Source organism: Haliaeetus albicilla, chromosome 5 (genome assembly GCF_947461875.1).
Source record: "Haliaeetus albicilla chromosome 5, bHalAlb1.1, whole genome shotgun sequence".
In the NCBI taxonomy this organism is placed as follows: domain Eukaryota; kingdom Metazoa; phylum Chordata; class Aves; order Accipitriformes; family Accipitridae; genus Haliaeetus; species Haliaeetus albicilla.
In genome coordinates, this window is record NC_091487.1 from 41,197,961 (window position 1) to 41,214,106 (window position 16,146).

Genomic DNA, 16,146 nt, shown 5'->3' on the forward strand with positions numbered 1-16,146 from the left:
GGGGGGGAGGAGGACGCGATCACGGACGCGGGCCCGCCCGGCCGCGCGTGGCGCGCTCGCCCCCAGCCGGCGCCGGCCCGCCCCCCGCCGCGGGTTGTGCGCGTGCTCGGCGGCAGCGGCGGCAGCAGTAGCAGTAGCGGCGGCAGCAGCAGCAGCAGCAGCAGCAGCCGGGAATGGCGGCTGTTTTGGAGCTGCTGCTGCAGGAGGAGGTGGCGGTTGGCGCCGTGGTGCGGTGGCTCCGGCACGGCCCCGGCCCCGGCCCCGGCCCCGGTTCCCGCTCGGCTGAGGTAACGCGCGGCGGATCGCCCGCCCGCAGCGCCCTGGCTCCGGCGGGGCCGGGCCCGCCGCCGCGCCACCCTCCCCCCAGCTCCCCGGGGCCGTGCGGGGAATTTTGTCCGCCCCGGCGCTAAGCCCGCGCGGGTCAACCCGGCGGCCGCGGCGAGGAGCCCGTCTGCGGCCGGGAGCTGGGGCCGAGCTCCGACTATCAGCCGGCGGCACCGCCCCCGCCCGCGGGCGGGCTCTGAGGAGAGCGGCGGGAAGGCGAGGCCGCCGGCGGGGAGCCGCCCGGCCAGAGGCTGGCGGCGGTGTGAAAACCGTTTAAAATCGGCGGGGCTGAGCCCGGCGCTGCCTGGGCCGGGCGGCCGCGGCCTCCGGCGGGCGGTGGCTGCGGGGCTGAGGCGGCGGCGGGGCGGCGGGAGCGGCTGGTCGGGGGCCCTGCGGTCGCCGCGCGGGAAGCGCGGCGCGATGGCGGTGCCTCGGTCCCTTGGCTGTCGGGTGCGAGCGGTAGACCGGAGGGAGGGAGGGAGGGCGGGCAGCTGGCGCCCTGAGGAAAGGCCGTGACACGAGGGCGCGACGCTCCCCGCGCCTTTGGCGGCGAAAGTAGCGGTGAGAGACGGACGAAGCTGTGGGCGGCCGGCGCAGCCCGCCTGCGATGCCGCCCCGCGCCTGAGCCTTGGGCCCGGCGCTCCGAGGCGCGGCTCCGTCCCGAGGGCTCGGTGCGTGGCTCTGGGCAAGCGCCGCTGCGTCTCCCGACCGGTCCGCCCGTCCCGCCTGGGCGTTGAGGAGGATCTTTCAGGGCTGGGAGAGGATTCTTGCTGGGTTTGAGTAGGCCGAGTTTTGTAAGGGGATATGGCTGGTGGATTTGGGTTCCTGTGGTAATAAAAGCGCTTGTAACCACAGATGGACTACGAGTGCTTGTATTTCACTCTTAACGTAGAGAAGCGAGTTGCCTTTAAGGCATTTTCTGCCTGAGCCCTTCAGAGCACGTTACCTAGTATTAATTAAAATCAAAACTCGCTGCTGTCACCCACATGAGTTAGTCAAGTATCGCTGTCATCCTAAACTTGTGCGTGAAGAAGGGACCAACGTTTTATGTTGTCTGGTATTTCCTAAGCTGTGCCTTGCAGAAGCAGACCTGCGGAGGTTATGAAGTTTGAGGCGCTGGCAGCTCAGCCAGCACGGTGTGAGTGAGGGGTGTGGAGGCTGAAAAGTTTGCCCTTGCAAGGGAATTTACAACTGCCTTTCGCTGCTGGGAGCAGCTCAGTTGCTTCAGCATGGGAAAGCAAGTGGGAGGCTGGCACCTGCTGACAGGTTGCTGTTACCCGTCTGTGGAGGAACCGAACCTCTGTTAAGTTGCAGAGAGAAAGATGGGTGAAAGCAGGTTGTGCTCTGAAAAGCAGGAGAAACTACCTGACCTTGTGCGTAGCACGGACTGTACTTATCTTTGTGCCTCTGCGCTAAACCCAGGGGGGCACCTGAGGAAATGGTGTTGCTCTGGCTTTCGTGGCAGTTTCGGACTGGAGCTGGTGAGAAGTTGGGTCATCTTGATGCCTTGTGGCATTTGTGTTCTGACCTGTGTTTTTTCACCGAGTGTTAGAGTGCTAAAGCAGTGAGCCTTGGCTGCTTGGCTTGTTATTGAGGCTGTGTTGGAGTCTTATGCTTCTCCAGGAAGCTGAACTGGTCTCACACTTTTGAATATGAATTTCAGCATAGGTATTGAGGATTGTAGGACTCCACTCATGGCCATGCTTTCACTGCCTCCTTTCATACAAAAAAGTCCTTCAGAAATAGCGCTTGCTCTCTTGACTTTTCATCTAGTGGAGGTGTGAATATAAATTAAGAGGAATATGTGTGCTGTGTTTTAATATTAGTAAGGAATAAGTTGCTGCCTGTAAAAGCTGCTTCTGTTGTTCCAATTGTTGCTGAATCCCATTGAGAGGAAACAGAAACCTGGTGCAGTGTTAGGAACAAAAGAAATTTTACCCAATGTATGAAACTTTGAACTATGCCTGTAACATGAAGTCTTTTTTTGTCTAGGTCTACCCTTGTAAGATCACCCCTGCCTGTTTAGATTTTAAAGGTGTTGAGTCTGTAGTAGGGGTTTTTTTTGTGGTTTAAGTTTCTTAAGTATAAACTTCATGTACCTTAAAGTTGCACAGTCTCTGTTTAGACCTCTGTGAGGTCTCAAGGGAGCAAAATTATTTAATGGAAATGGAAGGGCAGCTGTGGTCTTGTACTTGGCACTTCAGGACTCAAAGTGCCTTAACAGTTGTTGTTACAGCACCCCTCTGTGGAAGCAGGTGGCATTCATAGACAAACAGGGGATGGAGAAGTTGCAGGTTTTAGATTTTTCTGTTAGAATTAGCTGCTTCAGTATCTGTCTCTTTGAAATGTCAGACTTAGGGGTGCCAGTTGCTCCAAGTTCTCCCTGGCCGTAGGTTCAGTAAGTAGTACTGCTCTTTCCATGGAACAATTCCACTGTTTCCCAATCGGAGACCAAAGTGAATGACTCCATCTGAAAACTTCTGCCAAAATGGCTTGTGTGGAGGCTGAGTTTTAGATCCATGACCGGTGCTGAGGTCGCTTGAATTTCAGTGACCTGCTTTGACAAGTCATGTTGCTTTTTATTGTGTATTGCGATCCCACAGTTACTAGTTAAATGAGTCTGGGCACATGGAAAGAAAGAATCGGGTAGCACCTTTATATTAATGCTTTGTCCTCTTTCCTTGTAGGAGAACCACATCCATGACAAGCTGGTATCTCTTAGTTTGCTTCAGAAAGACTTTGTGCCTTTTCTGCTAAATTTTTTAAGGGAGCAGACCAGCCAGATCCTGACTAATGGACCCTCTACTCCTGCTAAAACTCCTAGTTCCAAGGCCCACGGGAGCCAAAGGACAGGACCAGAAAGGAGGGCAGGCCATGCAACCAGCAGCCGAGTGCAGCTCTTCTCCCAAAGGACTTCGGTGACCACCTGCACCACAGATACCAGTTTCTCTCCTGCTGCAGCATCCAGCAGCTCCTCTTCCTTTTCTGGGTCAAACCTGTCTAGCTCTTGCAGTGACTTCCCTAGCATGGTCTCCAGTAGCAGCCCGAGCTTTGGGTACAGCCCTGTGTTTAACCATGGTGAGAAGCGGTCATCTCAGAAGGCCAGCTTGGGGAGCTTCCTCACAGCCACACCTGAAGCCCTGCCAGCGAGACGAGGCCGAAGGAAAGGCAGCAGCTCAGTCAGTGCCTCTGGCCGGCAGGTAGCTCGGGATCTGGGGCGTTCCCTTGCTGAAGAGGAAGACGGAAAGAATGACAGTGTATCATGGAGTGGAGGAAGAAGGAAGCGGAGTGAAGCATCTCTTGTTTCTGCCAGATCCCCACCCAGCCAGCTAAATCTTAACAACTTGGAGGAGTTTCCACCAATGGGTGCTGCCTCTGGCTGGACAAAGTAAGAGCAAGTCTGCCTCACTGTCTCATTCGGATTGTGCTGCAGGTCACTGTTCCTTGACTAGCTCATCCTGTTGTGTGTGTCCACATACAGAAGATGCTGTAATAAACAATACCCGGGGGCTGGCTTCTGGGCTTCTTGGTCAGAACTGCTTTGTCATGGTTGCCATGTAGGGGAATATTGCTTCAATGGGTAGTCAGGTTTCTATCTGTGAACTCACCCAAGATGCCTCTTCAGCCTCTCGCTTGTGATGCTGCCTGCAGCTTACCGGTGCACAGACCAGCTGATACAAAGCTGAGCACATCTTTGTCCTTGCATGTTCTAACAAGTCAGCATTATCTTGGCTCTTCACATTTCTCATTTAACACAATAGCAATTGCTAATGAAGAGCGGTCCTGGAAGGCTCTTCAGCTTTACTGATGCTAGTAAAAAGGATTTTTTACTCCAGTCCAATCACATTTGGATTGATGTTCTGTGGCTTCTGGTAACAGATGTTAGCGTGCAGCTTCGTTTGTGCCATGTGATCATGGACAAAATAGCTAGCTGATGCCTGTATTGTCTTTGGTCTGCAGCAAGCCCTGGTCTCCCTGGTGACTTCGGCTTAGCTTCTGGGCAGCTGTTTGTTGTGGTTGCCTCAGTCCTTTTCTCTTTCTCTTTGAGATTTTACTCTTTAAAATCCTCATCACCAAACATAAGGTTTTCATGTCAGCCTGTTTGCTCCATATATCAGGCACTGGTCTCTGAAAGTGGGACTTTCTAGTTGGACATGCAAAATTCCAGCTGAAAAGTGATGAGTCTGTGGGTCTGTACAGCAGATCCAGGTGCTGGGTCTAGATGATGCGCTAGATGGTGCTTTGGCCAAGGGAGATAGGGTGTGTTTCCAGCATAGACAGTAGGTCTCTCTTCCTCAGTTGCACTATGCCCAACTAGGAAAGAGGTCAGGGAGTGTTTGGAAGCCAACACTATAGCGATTTTGAGAACATCATAGCAATTAATATGTAGCAACCAGCATTTCCTTGAGAATTGTAATGCTTTATGTTCCTGTATCTCATTTCTGGTATGTCTCTTACTGTGTTACAGAGCCTCTTCCTGAAGGACAAATCTAGGTAGTTTATGCAGGAGGGTTGGGTTTCCCTAAACTTAAAGGGCCTATGATAACTTGGGAGCCTGGACTTAGTGATAGACAATGGCAGCTTGATTGTTTTTGGTTTGGGTTTTTTTTTTTTCCGTGGTTGTGTTATAAACTGCCAGTGAATTAGTTTCTTACTAAAATGAGGCATATCCTGTCCTCTCAAATTAGAAACGTTTGGAAGAGTTGTGTGGCACTGTGTTATCTGTTCTGTGGCTTGATGATTGATAATTAATTTTGCAGTATGGATCAGCAGGCTGTTTTTAGCAGTCTGTAGCTCCACGACTTTTTATTCAGTGACCAGAATAAAGTCAGCAACTATACGTACAGTTTAGAAATTCAATATCCTGACTTGGTATCCGTTTTATTTTAGCATTAGGTTCTTCTGGAAGAGTTGCGTGCATATCTGTCTTGAGACCTAATTATTTTTGTTGTTTAGCTTGATTTCAGTGGAATCGCTTCTCACTTTTTCAGCAAAAGCAAACCATCAAGGCGAATCAACCCAACTCCTGTAAGTGCTGAGCGCCCCCTCTCAAAACCAAAGATGTGCTTCACTTCTACACCTGTCAGCCAGTCTCCAGCTGCTCGGTTTTCATCCACGTCGAGCCTTGAGGCCTTTACCACTGTCCAGGAAGGAAACCTTACATCAGCAATAAGCAACAGCCTTCAAGAGGAGAGGGAGATGCTGAAGAAAGAACGGTACAGTCTGAGCAGAGTGGTGATAGGCTTGTATTGATTCTTAATTCTCTTGTCTTAAGGTGGTGCCAATATCAGAGTGCAAATGATCAGAGGAATATCCAAAACAGATATTGGTGACCTTAAACTATAATTTGCCTAAAACCAAGTGTGACTCCGGTATCAGACTAGAATATTAATGCAGCTAGCCCATGTTTGTCATTTTAGAGGTGTGCTGTTTCTGAAACAATGACCCTTACTTTATCTTCAGAAGTTTAGTCAGTCCTCACTGCTTTCATAAGATTGCCTCTTCGTGGACTTGCACGCGTGGCTATCTCCTGTGCAGCTTTCCTTAGACTGCACAGGCGAAGTGAGTGGGTTTGAGCTGGTGTAATTAGGCTGTGTTTGAAGATTGCACCTGTGATGGAAGGCATAGTCTGGTTTGAAGAAAATGTGTTAGTGATGCAAATGTGGGGAAAGTATTAATGATTTTGCAAGGTAGGCAGACTAACACAGGCTTGCAGTCAGAGAAGACAGGACGTGGGTAGTGTCAGATTCTGTTTTAAAAGTTACTGCTGCAGTTGTTTATTGAAAATTATGTGTGCTGGGAGATGAGGTGATTTCTAGCTTCTAATTTTGTCTCCGCTGTTCAGTTACTGTGTGACTTTCATCCTCTGTAAAATGGTATCACCGTTAGTCTGTGAGGATTGATACTTCAGAAAAAAAGCAAAGCACAGCAGTAGAGAAACTATTGTTTGTAATTGCTGACAGAACTGTTGCTGTTCTTTGTAGATTTTGTTCTTGGGGAAACTCTTCAGGATGTGTGAGTGGAATTCTTTTCCTGCTAAGCCTTGCAGTTCACTTCAATGGGACCAGAACTGGCTGGACAAACACAGTAGAGAGTCCCTTATGTTACTCTTTGTACCAGACCTGTAACAGAACTGCTTAGGATTCAGACCTGCCTCTGCACTTCAATGAAGCACCTATCCTAGTGTGAATTCCACCTGAAATGTCCCACTAATCCATATAAACTAAAGTAGGTGAAATAGCAGTATGTGGGCTGGAGCTTGCCCTTGAGGTGATCTCATCTGACCCCATCATGCTTGAGAGCTGGAAGCTGGTGGTGTGTCCTCAGTAGTGGTGGAGAGGTGAGGTACAACATTAACACAGCCTCCCGCCAACTGGGTCACTTTGAGCAAGGGCAAAAGGTGAAATTCATGCTGAGGTAGATGACGACACTGAGGCAGCAGTGAAGCAGAGTTGTCTAACTATGTTATTGGAATCTTACCTTGGTGGGTTTACAAAGTGCTTAATAAGTAATTTTCTTCGCTTCTGTCAGTCAGGTGCTTATGTTCATTGTAAGGGAGATGTTATTAAATAACCTTTCTACTCCTGTTTTGGGACTAACTTGTTCTTCATCGCAGCAGTTCCACTAGAAGTAGGCCAATAGAAAAAGTTCTTTGCTGCAGTTAAAAATGTTTCCATCTTCCCTACGGCCTTTAAAGTGACTTTTAAAGATTTTACTTTTGAGACAATGTGGTAAGAGGTGGTGTGTTGTTCCAAGTGTGGACGTTCCATTGGGATCTTTAACAATCATTTGATATTGCTGTTACTGGCTTTTTTTCTGCTTCTCATGTGTCTTACGTATGCCACTCTGCTGCTGCATTTCGGATGACCTCTGTAGGTATATTTTTTTACAATATCTGTGTATTTAACTGAGTGATCATTTTTGATTTAGACTCCAGCAATTAAAGTAGTTTGTTCCTTCTGTCATTTAACTTGCCAGTACTGGATTTCATCTGTTGTTGCATTGCCTTTCCACTTAGTGGTATTAGATCTTCTCAGGGTATTGTTAACTTACAAATATATCTGAAGGTATGGATGTGAACCTTATTTTCATAGATTTTGTAAAGTGTCTAGCTGTCAGAAATTGTACATGCAAAAATTTTTTTTAGGACCAGGTCTCTAACAGATTCCATGTCCTTAACAAATACCAGTTTAGATGAAAAGCAATAACACAGGTTAGTTAGATAATTTGGTCAAAGTGCCACACTATTTTAGCAGAGTTTGAATTTGAATATGATTCTTTTTAGTCTTTTGATTGTTAGCCCCAAGATCCTTTCTCAACAAGGGAAAGATGAGTTAAATTACTATCATGCTAAAAGCAGCTTTACATACTGTAAATGACATGGTTATTGCAGGAATTCCTTCATGCTAGACTGCAAGAGAAAGACCTTTTCTGGCCACGTGGCTGCTGTGTTTCATCTTCAGTCACATGGTATGTTGCTGCTCTTGAATTTCAGATGCAAATTGCTGCACCAGGCGTCTTCTCCTGCAGGGATATCTCTTGATCCTGGTACTCCTACTAAGCCTAGCTACACTCGCAGTGCTAGCCTTCCTGCTGAAAGCCATCTGGTGACCTGTGCAAATCCTACTAAGGTTTCCTGCAAGAAACAGTTGGAGTGTCTGGCGCAGCTCTATTCATCGTGTATAGCAGGTGAAGACCCAGAAGATGTGAGACTGACCCTTCTTTGAGCTTTGAACTTGCATGTGTGTTGTGAGGGGGAAGTGCAAGTTGTGGGACAGTTACAGTGTATAAACAAATGGCTTAGTTTATTTTTCCAAATGTCAACACAGTTATTAGAATAAATGGATACCAGGTAAAAGTTGGGAAGGAGGTGAACCTGATGCACTACTCTGAGCTGTGGTAGGGTGAAGTTGTATGGCCCTATCTGAAACCAGACCCTTCCGTAACACATCTTTCACATACTGATTTACATTGTGGCTGTGTGTGGGGAGGGAGTTCTTCGCTGACTGTGCCATAGAAAAGGCATCTATCTTTTTACCTTCGTTTATTAAAGGCAGATCAATACTGAATATCCACCCTTAGTATCTCACTTCCTCTCTTCCAGAAAACCTGGTACCAAATATTTTTCTGGAGCTCTTTTTTGTTCTGCAGCTATTGACATCTAAAGGCACTTCTACTGCAGAAGATGGCGATAGTGACCTTGAAGTCAATGAAAGAAGTAAAGGTAAGCAATGGTATTGAGGGGAAAGAATGTTACTTCCACAGAATGATAATGTGATATAGAGTAGTTGCCTTTAGCTTGAGCAGTTAGTCTTAAATTCCAAAAAGCACCTTATTACTACTGTGGGACTCATCTGACATTTTGCTGACAAAAATCATGCATGTATGGGAACTGCTTCTGTGATATGATAGAGTGGGGTTGCTAGATACTGTTTGAATCTAGTTGTCTGCTATTGTGTGAGATTTGCTGGAGCTACTTGCTAACACTGACTTTCAGAGAGAAGGATGGATTTGGTAAAGTCTCTCCTCCATTGGTCCTTGCAACTCAAAAGTGCTGTTGATCTGCGATGTGTTTCTTAAATTTAAGCTTGGGTTATGAGTGCACAGGATCCATCCATATAGATCCATAATTGTTCCGTTTGTCTTTTGGCAAATTCAGACTTAAGCTTGATGCAATTAGTACCTTGATATGGATATAAAAAACAAAAGAGTGGCTTTAAGATGAGACACATACACCCCCTCTAGATGCCCCAATTTGATTGACCTCTGTTTTGCCACTCTCAGATTCTTAGGGCTGAGATTAGGAACACAAAGTCTCCAGCTACAACAGCAGCTGATGACTGGTTGCAGTTGGTCTACTTTTTGTCCTGGATCTGCTTACTGTTGACCAGAATGTTGAGAAGGAATCTTTTCTTTCCCATACAGCATTAAACAATTCAGTTGCCTTTAGTATAGGAAGGATAGGGATGGGAGGATTTGTCCATTCAGGTGGCAGGGAATGGGAACTTCTGGAAACTGGATACTAGTCTGGAACAATGTTTTTGGATATGGCAGTTCCTACTTTCCTTGAGAGCTAATTGTTGGTCTTTTAGTTTATAAGTGGTGATAGGTGCTGTTGTCTCATGTTTCTTTTTTTCCCTTAGATGCATCAGGGAGACAGCATTTCCGAAGTGTGCACAATTGTGTTTATTTTGCTGTTCAAGTCTTGGATTATCAGTATGAGTGAGTTTAGTATTTTTTTTCCTCTGCTTGTGTCTGCAGATGTGTGTGAGATTAAGCAAGTGTGCTTGGATTTTAGAGCTTTACCACTTACAGGCACGGAGTTGTTAATTTTCCCTTAAAACATAGAACTTGACCTAGATTGGGATGTCTGTGAGTTTTCCTTGCACTGATCTGTCTACTGAACTTCAGTGTGATTATGCAAGAATGGGAAAGTCATGAGATGGGAGCAATAAAAAATGGCCCTACAGATGCCAGTAGTATTTCACACTGGCTGTCTGGGGCTTAGAACTCTACTTGTTAGGCTCATAAAAAATGAGCATAAGCATTTCTTTAGGTCTGATCATGTGTTGTTTATGTCTGTCTGTCTGGGTTTTATCCATGTTGTCTTGGCAGAATTATTTCCCATTTAGAAAAGGGGATGCTGAAGCTTTTGGCTGAAAATGAACGGATTGCATCTTTTTCTCCCACCTTGCACGAGAGGCTCAGGCAGGCTTATGAAAGCAGCACAGCCAAGGTAAAAATTGGCAGACCTCAACTGATGTTGCTTCAAACCTTTGTGTTGTTGCTCTTTTATTTGCGATGGCTTTGATGTTAAATCTCATTCCTTCTGCTTTGAGTATCTTGTCATGTCATCTTTGGCAAGTGTTTAAAAGCTACTTTTTTTTCTTGTCAGTGGGTGAGTGAATTGCTAGGTCCAGTGATTGTTAGCTGCAAATCACCGCTGCTGGCTAGCCTTGCGTTGTGCTCCAGGCCCTGACCTCAGCGAGCAACTTTGACAGGGACAAGTTTTGCTTTTGAGATTCTCATCTAATAAACATGGATCCCAGAAGAATGATTGGTTAGATGTAATCTCAGAATGTAGTTTGGAAGAAGTGGATTTGTCTCATAGCTACAGACTCCTTTTAGGCAAATGCAGCTTCAGAGGAGACAATGCAGCTTGTGAAAACTGGTTTCCTGATCTAATCATCTGGGTTAGGGAGCTAAAGCTGGATGGTAGGAATGCCTTCCTTAATGTATTTTATATCTTGTTTCATCCATCCTTTAAAAATGGAAATTAATCATAGCAAAGAAAGTACAAGGTACTTTCTGAGACTAGGGGCTGTCAATAGCTGAGCTTTTTAGTTAAAGCTGTAAATAAAGGTCTCTTGTTACTTGAAGGGATAGGCTTTTCGATTAGGAGAAAGAAGAATAATACAGGAATTGCCAGCCACTGTCCTGCATTCTCTGGAGCCCTATATTAAAGGTACACTTCAGCTGTTTGCAGATCATGCTTTCCGCAGTGTATCAATACTGATTGCAACCTGTTCTGCAGAGATTTCTTAGATGAGATGCTTCCACTCATAATGTTGAGTGATTCTGCCTCTGTAGTGTAATGTAGGTTGTAAAACTGTTGGTGTTTTCTAGCAGTTAGCAATTGGGAAATAGCTAGTGTCTGAACAAGTCAACTAGTGATACTTGGTTTCCTCATCGTGTCTTTTCCTTGCTTTTTGTAGGTCTCGGACTGTTGGGTAAATTAGGGACTTACATTAGTCTAATGGCTGCTTTTATGTTTTTAACAGGTGTCTCTCCTGCTGCCATGCTCTGTACAGTCTGTTTCTTTCCAGCCAGAAACTGACAATCGCTCTAACTTTCCCAGTGACAGAGCATTTCACATATTTAAGAAACAAAGGTAAGTTTCTTCTACTGTTACTGTATGGCTCACAAGGTATAATCTTTCCATGATTGTGAACAACGGATATTAAGAATGTGTCATGTATGCTACACGCTGTAGAAAAATCTTGAGATTTTCACTCTAATTTAAAAAAAAAAAAAAAAAAAAAAAAAGTCTTTGTCCATATTGACCACAGGAGCTAAATGCTTAATGTCTTTAGAGAAGAACAGCCTAATTCTTCAGGAGTTATTGAGACTTCTGGTAAATCCCAGTACAGTGTGTCACCCTACTGGATTGCTTCTGCATATAAATCTGGTATGCTTTTATTCTTCCTGCCACCTCCCTCCATGCTTGCAGCAACAGGGTGAGGGGAGAATGGCAAGTTGTCTTGGTCCTTTTTTCTCTCCTCATAGGTATTATTTCATGTGGCTTATTCTTTCCTGCCTCTCAGTCTTCAGTATGTCTGGTAATGGGTGTTTTGGTCATTCCGTCAGAGCTTGGGCATAACAAGCTTAAGCACTTGCTGTCAAAGACATGGAAAATGGAAACTCGCTGAAGTACCGCTAACATTAATGAGTTTTGCAAAGGTATCTGAATGCTTAGAGGCTTGAGTTATTTAATCTGAGGTAGATTCTTGCTGGGGAACTTAGGAGCGATTGAATATTCAGTTATTGTTACTTCAAATTTTGAAGAATGGGAATTCATACCTTTAAATATCTTGATTCGCAGGGATATATTTTATGAACTACTGCGTGAATGGGAGGATAACCATGAAAAAACTGGCTGGGACTTTGAAAGAGTTCTGGGCAACAAGATCAGGTAGGAGTCTTATGCAACTTCAGCTAGCTCTTTAATGTAGCTGAATTGCTGGTGCAGCGTACTAGACTCGGCATTCTAAGTTCCCTGTTCTCCCTAATGGTTTTCTGTGCTAACCTGTAGGGAGCTGTGCTTCTTGGAAGGTACTGTCCATGTAAACTTGCTTCTATATTTAAAAGTATCAACTGTTGTCTTAAAGAAGCAAGCTGGAAGTGGCAAGGGCCTAATTTAATCAGTCTTGGTGTAGCTCTTTCCCTGTTCATAATCACAGAAAGAGCCACTCTCATGACCAGTATGTTGAGGTCTGAACATTGTCTTTGTATACACTTGTGTGTGCACTTCATGTTTTCAATGCCCCACTCCTCTTAAGCATGGAGAAGTGTGTTAGATGTTCAAAAGCTCTTAGCTCTTCTAATTATTTCAGGGGGTTCTAGTGTATTGGCTCTGAAAACAAGACAACTGTGGCTCTTTCTATGGAAAGGAAGCTGTTTTATTCATTTATTGCTTTATCAAAATAGAGTATATATAAAGAAACTACTATGGTTTTGAAAGCAGTTGCCTTGTGGGTTTCTCTGTTAGTTTTATCCGCCAGCATACTCAAGTTACATATGTGAAGGTGACTTTTCACCACAGGAGCAAAACAAGACTGAGACTTAAACTGAGAAATTTTTCTTCTCTTTGGGCATCAGAAGTACTGCTGTTGCTGATTTCTTACTTGCCTATGTGTGAACTCTCAACTCACTGCTCTGCAAAGAGGAGAGTGGGAGCTGAATGACTTAGTTTTCTTCCTAAATAACAGCATTATTGCAGGAAAGGAAGAGTCATCTTATCTCTAGAGCTGTATTTGCTCTGCAGGTGCTCAGGGAGAGTTTTTGTTTCCATGGTCAGCAGATGGGGCTCAGTGCTTGGCATACCTGGTTATAAAGATATTGCTTTTTGCAGTGGCCTTCGGAGATTGCTTTCTTAAAAGCAGTTATTTTATGCTTTTGGTATAGTTTGAGGTTAGAACACTTTTTTTGTACCACAGAGTTCCAGTCAGCATTTTGTGATGTTTGCCTTCACAGGGCCATGATGGCTCACCTATCTGCAACCTGCAACCACAGCCATTTTGCCAGGCTCTTTCAGAAACAGCTTATCCAGGTAAATGACTTGGTTTTTTAATGAAGATACACATCAACACTGATTTGATCCTGTCTCAGCCTGAGAAAACAAACTGTGTCTTGCAAGTTTCTTTGAGATTTTCCTACTGAAACTTTTTTGGGAGAGCCAAGTTTTCAGGATGGGAATTTCCTTTCTTTTCCAGAAATTTAAATCAGTGATAAATTACTGATGAACTCTGTGTAAATCAGGGATAAGGCACACTGAGCACATCATGAGCTATAAAAATTCATTCTTCGTGGTTATTTACTGTGACCTTCTAATTTTAGAACAGTTATAATTTTTAGAAATCTTAAGGATGTATTTTGACATGTATCAAATGCAGAGGTTCCCAGTTACGTTCATTAGCAACATGAATGTACTACCTGCAAAGAATCTCTGGTTCTTCTGTGTAACACTGCAACAGCCTCTTTTTGATACAGTATTGCTGTTGTAGTTTACAGGGTTTTTTCCACCAGTTTCAAGCATCATCTGACTTCACTGTAACTGAAGGAATGAAGAAAGAAAAGATGCTTCTGATTGGAGTATAGATGTTCACTGTATTTTCTATAAATGGCTGGTTTATTGGTGGGTTCCTTGTGTATAGCAAAACAGACACATAACCTCACTTTGAGTATTAGGCCACACACACGTTGCCAGGAAGTTGCGAGCTGTCAGAATGTTGGAATGTCTAGTGTCCAGTCTGAATTTGCATCAGTGTCCTGTCTGATGTGTGTGTTCAGGGAGATTGTGGGAAGGAGGTGAGATGGACGTTGTTGCATCAACAGGATTTAATTAGTCCTAGGTAGTATTTCTCTTTTATATCTGTGCCTTCTTAATGAAGACTGCAGGGTTTCGCAAAGGTAACCAAAGATTTAAACTGATAGCTAGGTGTCTTCAATGAATCTGATGTGTCTGGCTAGAAAGTGATTTGCAGAATCTTGTGTGTATTAACAATGTGCATGTAGAAAAGAACCTAGACTGAGGATTTGTGTTGAGGCCTGATAATTTGAAGGTTGGGAAGCGTAACAAGATGTTCTTTTGGGAGGGGAGGATGCTCAGTTTGGAATAAATGGACCTAGTAATTGTTCGCTTGATACACATAGTTAAATGTTGCTTTTTAGTATGATATCTCTCATTAAAACAGTCCTGACTTAGATGTAGGAGTATGCAGTCATCTTTCCCCTTTACTCAGTATTGGTTAGGTTACATCTGGAGTACTGTGTCCAGTTTCGGCCTCACTAGTACAAGAAAGATACAGACTTCCTAAAGCAAGTCCAGTGCAAGACCACAAAAATGATTAAGGGAGTGGAGCAATTTTGTATGAGGAGAAGCTGAGAGAGCTGGGACTGTTAAGCCTGGAGAAGAGAAGGCTTCACGTTATCTTAGCACTTTGTACAAATACCTGATGGGAGGAAATGGAGAATCTGGCTCCCTCTTCTTCTTGGTAGTGTTCACTGGCAAGACATGAGGCAATGGACACAAATTGAGAAAAAGGAAATTCCATCTGAATACAAGAAGACACTTCTTTACTGTGAGGGTGGTCAAACACTGAAACAGGTTGCCCAGAGGCATTGTCAAGTCCCAGTGGAGACATTTGAAACCGAATTGGACATGGTCCTGGACAACCTGCTGTAGCTGACCCTGATTGAGCAAAAGGGTTGGATTAGATGATCCAGGAGGTACCTTCCAACCTTAAACAGTTCTGCAATTCTGTGATTCTTTGAGTCTTGAGTAGTATCTATACGTTTGAGGGAAGGGTGCATTAATTTTTTAACTTTTTCAACTCTCTGGAAACTCCAGGGAAACCTGGTCTGGGAATGCATAGTGCAGTATCACAGTCCTTGGAGACTGGGCTAAAGATCCTACTGAGTGGTTTATGAAGACCATGTGAGTGATAGGTGTTCTCTGCACACATCCAGATGTACCCTGGTAGATGTGCCTGAGTTAGATGTATAGGATTGGAATTCCAGCTCTCAAGATCTCTAGGCTGTGTATGGCCAAAGTGGGTAACAAGTTTTGGCATGAGGAAAAGAGATGTTCTGTACGTGAGCTTCCTGAAAAGACCATGCTTGGATTACTTCTAAAACAAAGTCTTGTGAGGAAGAGAGAATATGTGGGGTGAGAGATGAAGTGAAATGATGCTTTATTACAAATTTTCCACCTCACTACTCTTTCTGTCTCTTGAAGATGTGTAAAGGTCCTATTGGTGGTGGTGCAAGCTGGGGAGACACCCCAGACCAGGATGTCCTTAATATGCTGGGTTCTGATAATCTGAGCCGTCTGAAGAGGCTGCAGGAAAGATTTGTTGTTCCTCAGAGCATCAGAGGACCCTGTCCACCCCCTTCATTCCCAGGGTGCCAGCAGTTCTTCAGGGACTTCATCCTCAGCGCAGGAAGGTTAGCTGCCTGTGGTTGCTGTTTCCTTGATGAAATGTGTGGGTGAGTGGGGAACACCAGTGTGCTGCTCTTGCAGCAGGGAGTTGTCCAGAGAGCTTGGGGCATGGTGTAACCTAGGCAGAGCATATCAGAAATGTTTTTCAGCTGCATAATACCACACTTAGTGTTCTTGGCCCGCATGCATGCTGAACATGTTAATAATAAGCAGGTTCTGCCAGGAGCATAGAATGTTTTTGTGTGTATGTGTGCTACATTAGGCTAGACTTAGGCTTACTTATATGGTAACAATTTTCCTTCTATAAAACCATAATATCTTGTTACAGGCCATCACTGTTTCCCAGTGCCAAGGCGTGCAGTGCTGCCTAGCAAGGGCACTGGACTGGCCAAGTGTTCCTTGTGTGGTAGTGCATGAAGCTAAGGAGTTACAGGGTGAAGCCAGGTTCATGGTTTTGTTCAATGAGTTTTTCACAATCCACAGCATGGAGGAGTTGTGATCTATGGGAGATTTGAATCTTAAGTTCAGTTATTTTACAGCTTCCTGCTTCGACAGATCCGTGTTATTATCCTTATGGTGGGAGCTGCTAAATAGCATGTATT

General features: G+C 44.9%; 1 protein-coding gene across 3 annotated transcripts in view; it reads left to right on the forward strand.

Moving 5' to 3' along the window:
• The first annotated feature begins 15 nt into the window (after positions 1–15).
• CDAN1 (codanin 1) overlaps positions 16–16,146 on the forward strand; it is a 36,135-nt gene continuing 20,004 nt past the window's right edge. For 2 of the 3 annotated variants that reach the window (XR_011324815.1, XM_069784356.1), the window contains exons 1-11: positions 18–287; positions 3,012–3,712; positions 5,316–5,540; positions 7,820–8,013; positions 8,429–8,548; positions 9,468–9,546; positions 9,940–10,060; positions 11,106–11,215; positions 11,927–12,016; positions 13,078–13,153; positions 15,341–15,549. Coding sequence is in view for 2 of the 3 variants with exons in the window: in XM_069784356.1 (XP_069640457.1) it covers positions 174–287; positions 3,012–3,712; positions 5,316–5,540; positions 7,820–8,013; positions 8,429–8,548; positions 9,468–9,546; positions 9,940–10,060; positions 11,106–11,215; positions 11,927–12,016; positions 13,078–13,153; positions 15,341–15,549 (2,039 nt within the window). In the remaining variant the exon portion in view is untranslated. Of the gene's footprint in view, positions 288–3,011; positions 3,713–5,315; positions 5,541–7,819; positions 8,014–8,428; positions 8,549–9,467; positions 9,547–9,939; positions 10,061–11,105; positions 11,216–11,926; positions 12,017–13,077; positions 13,154–15,340; positions 15,550–16,146 lie in introns of all 3 variants that reach the window. The other variant, XM_069784358.1, reaches the window with a different exon arrangement.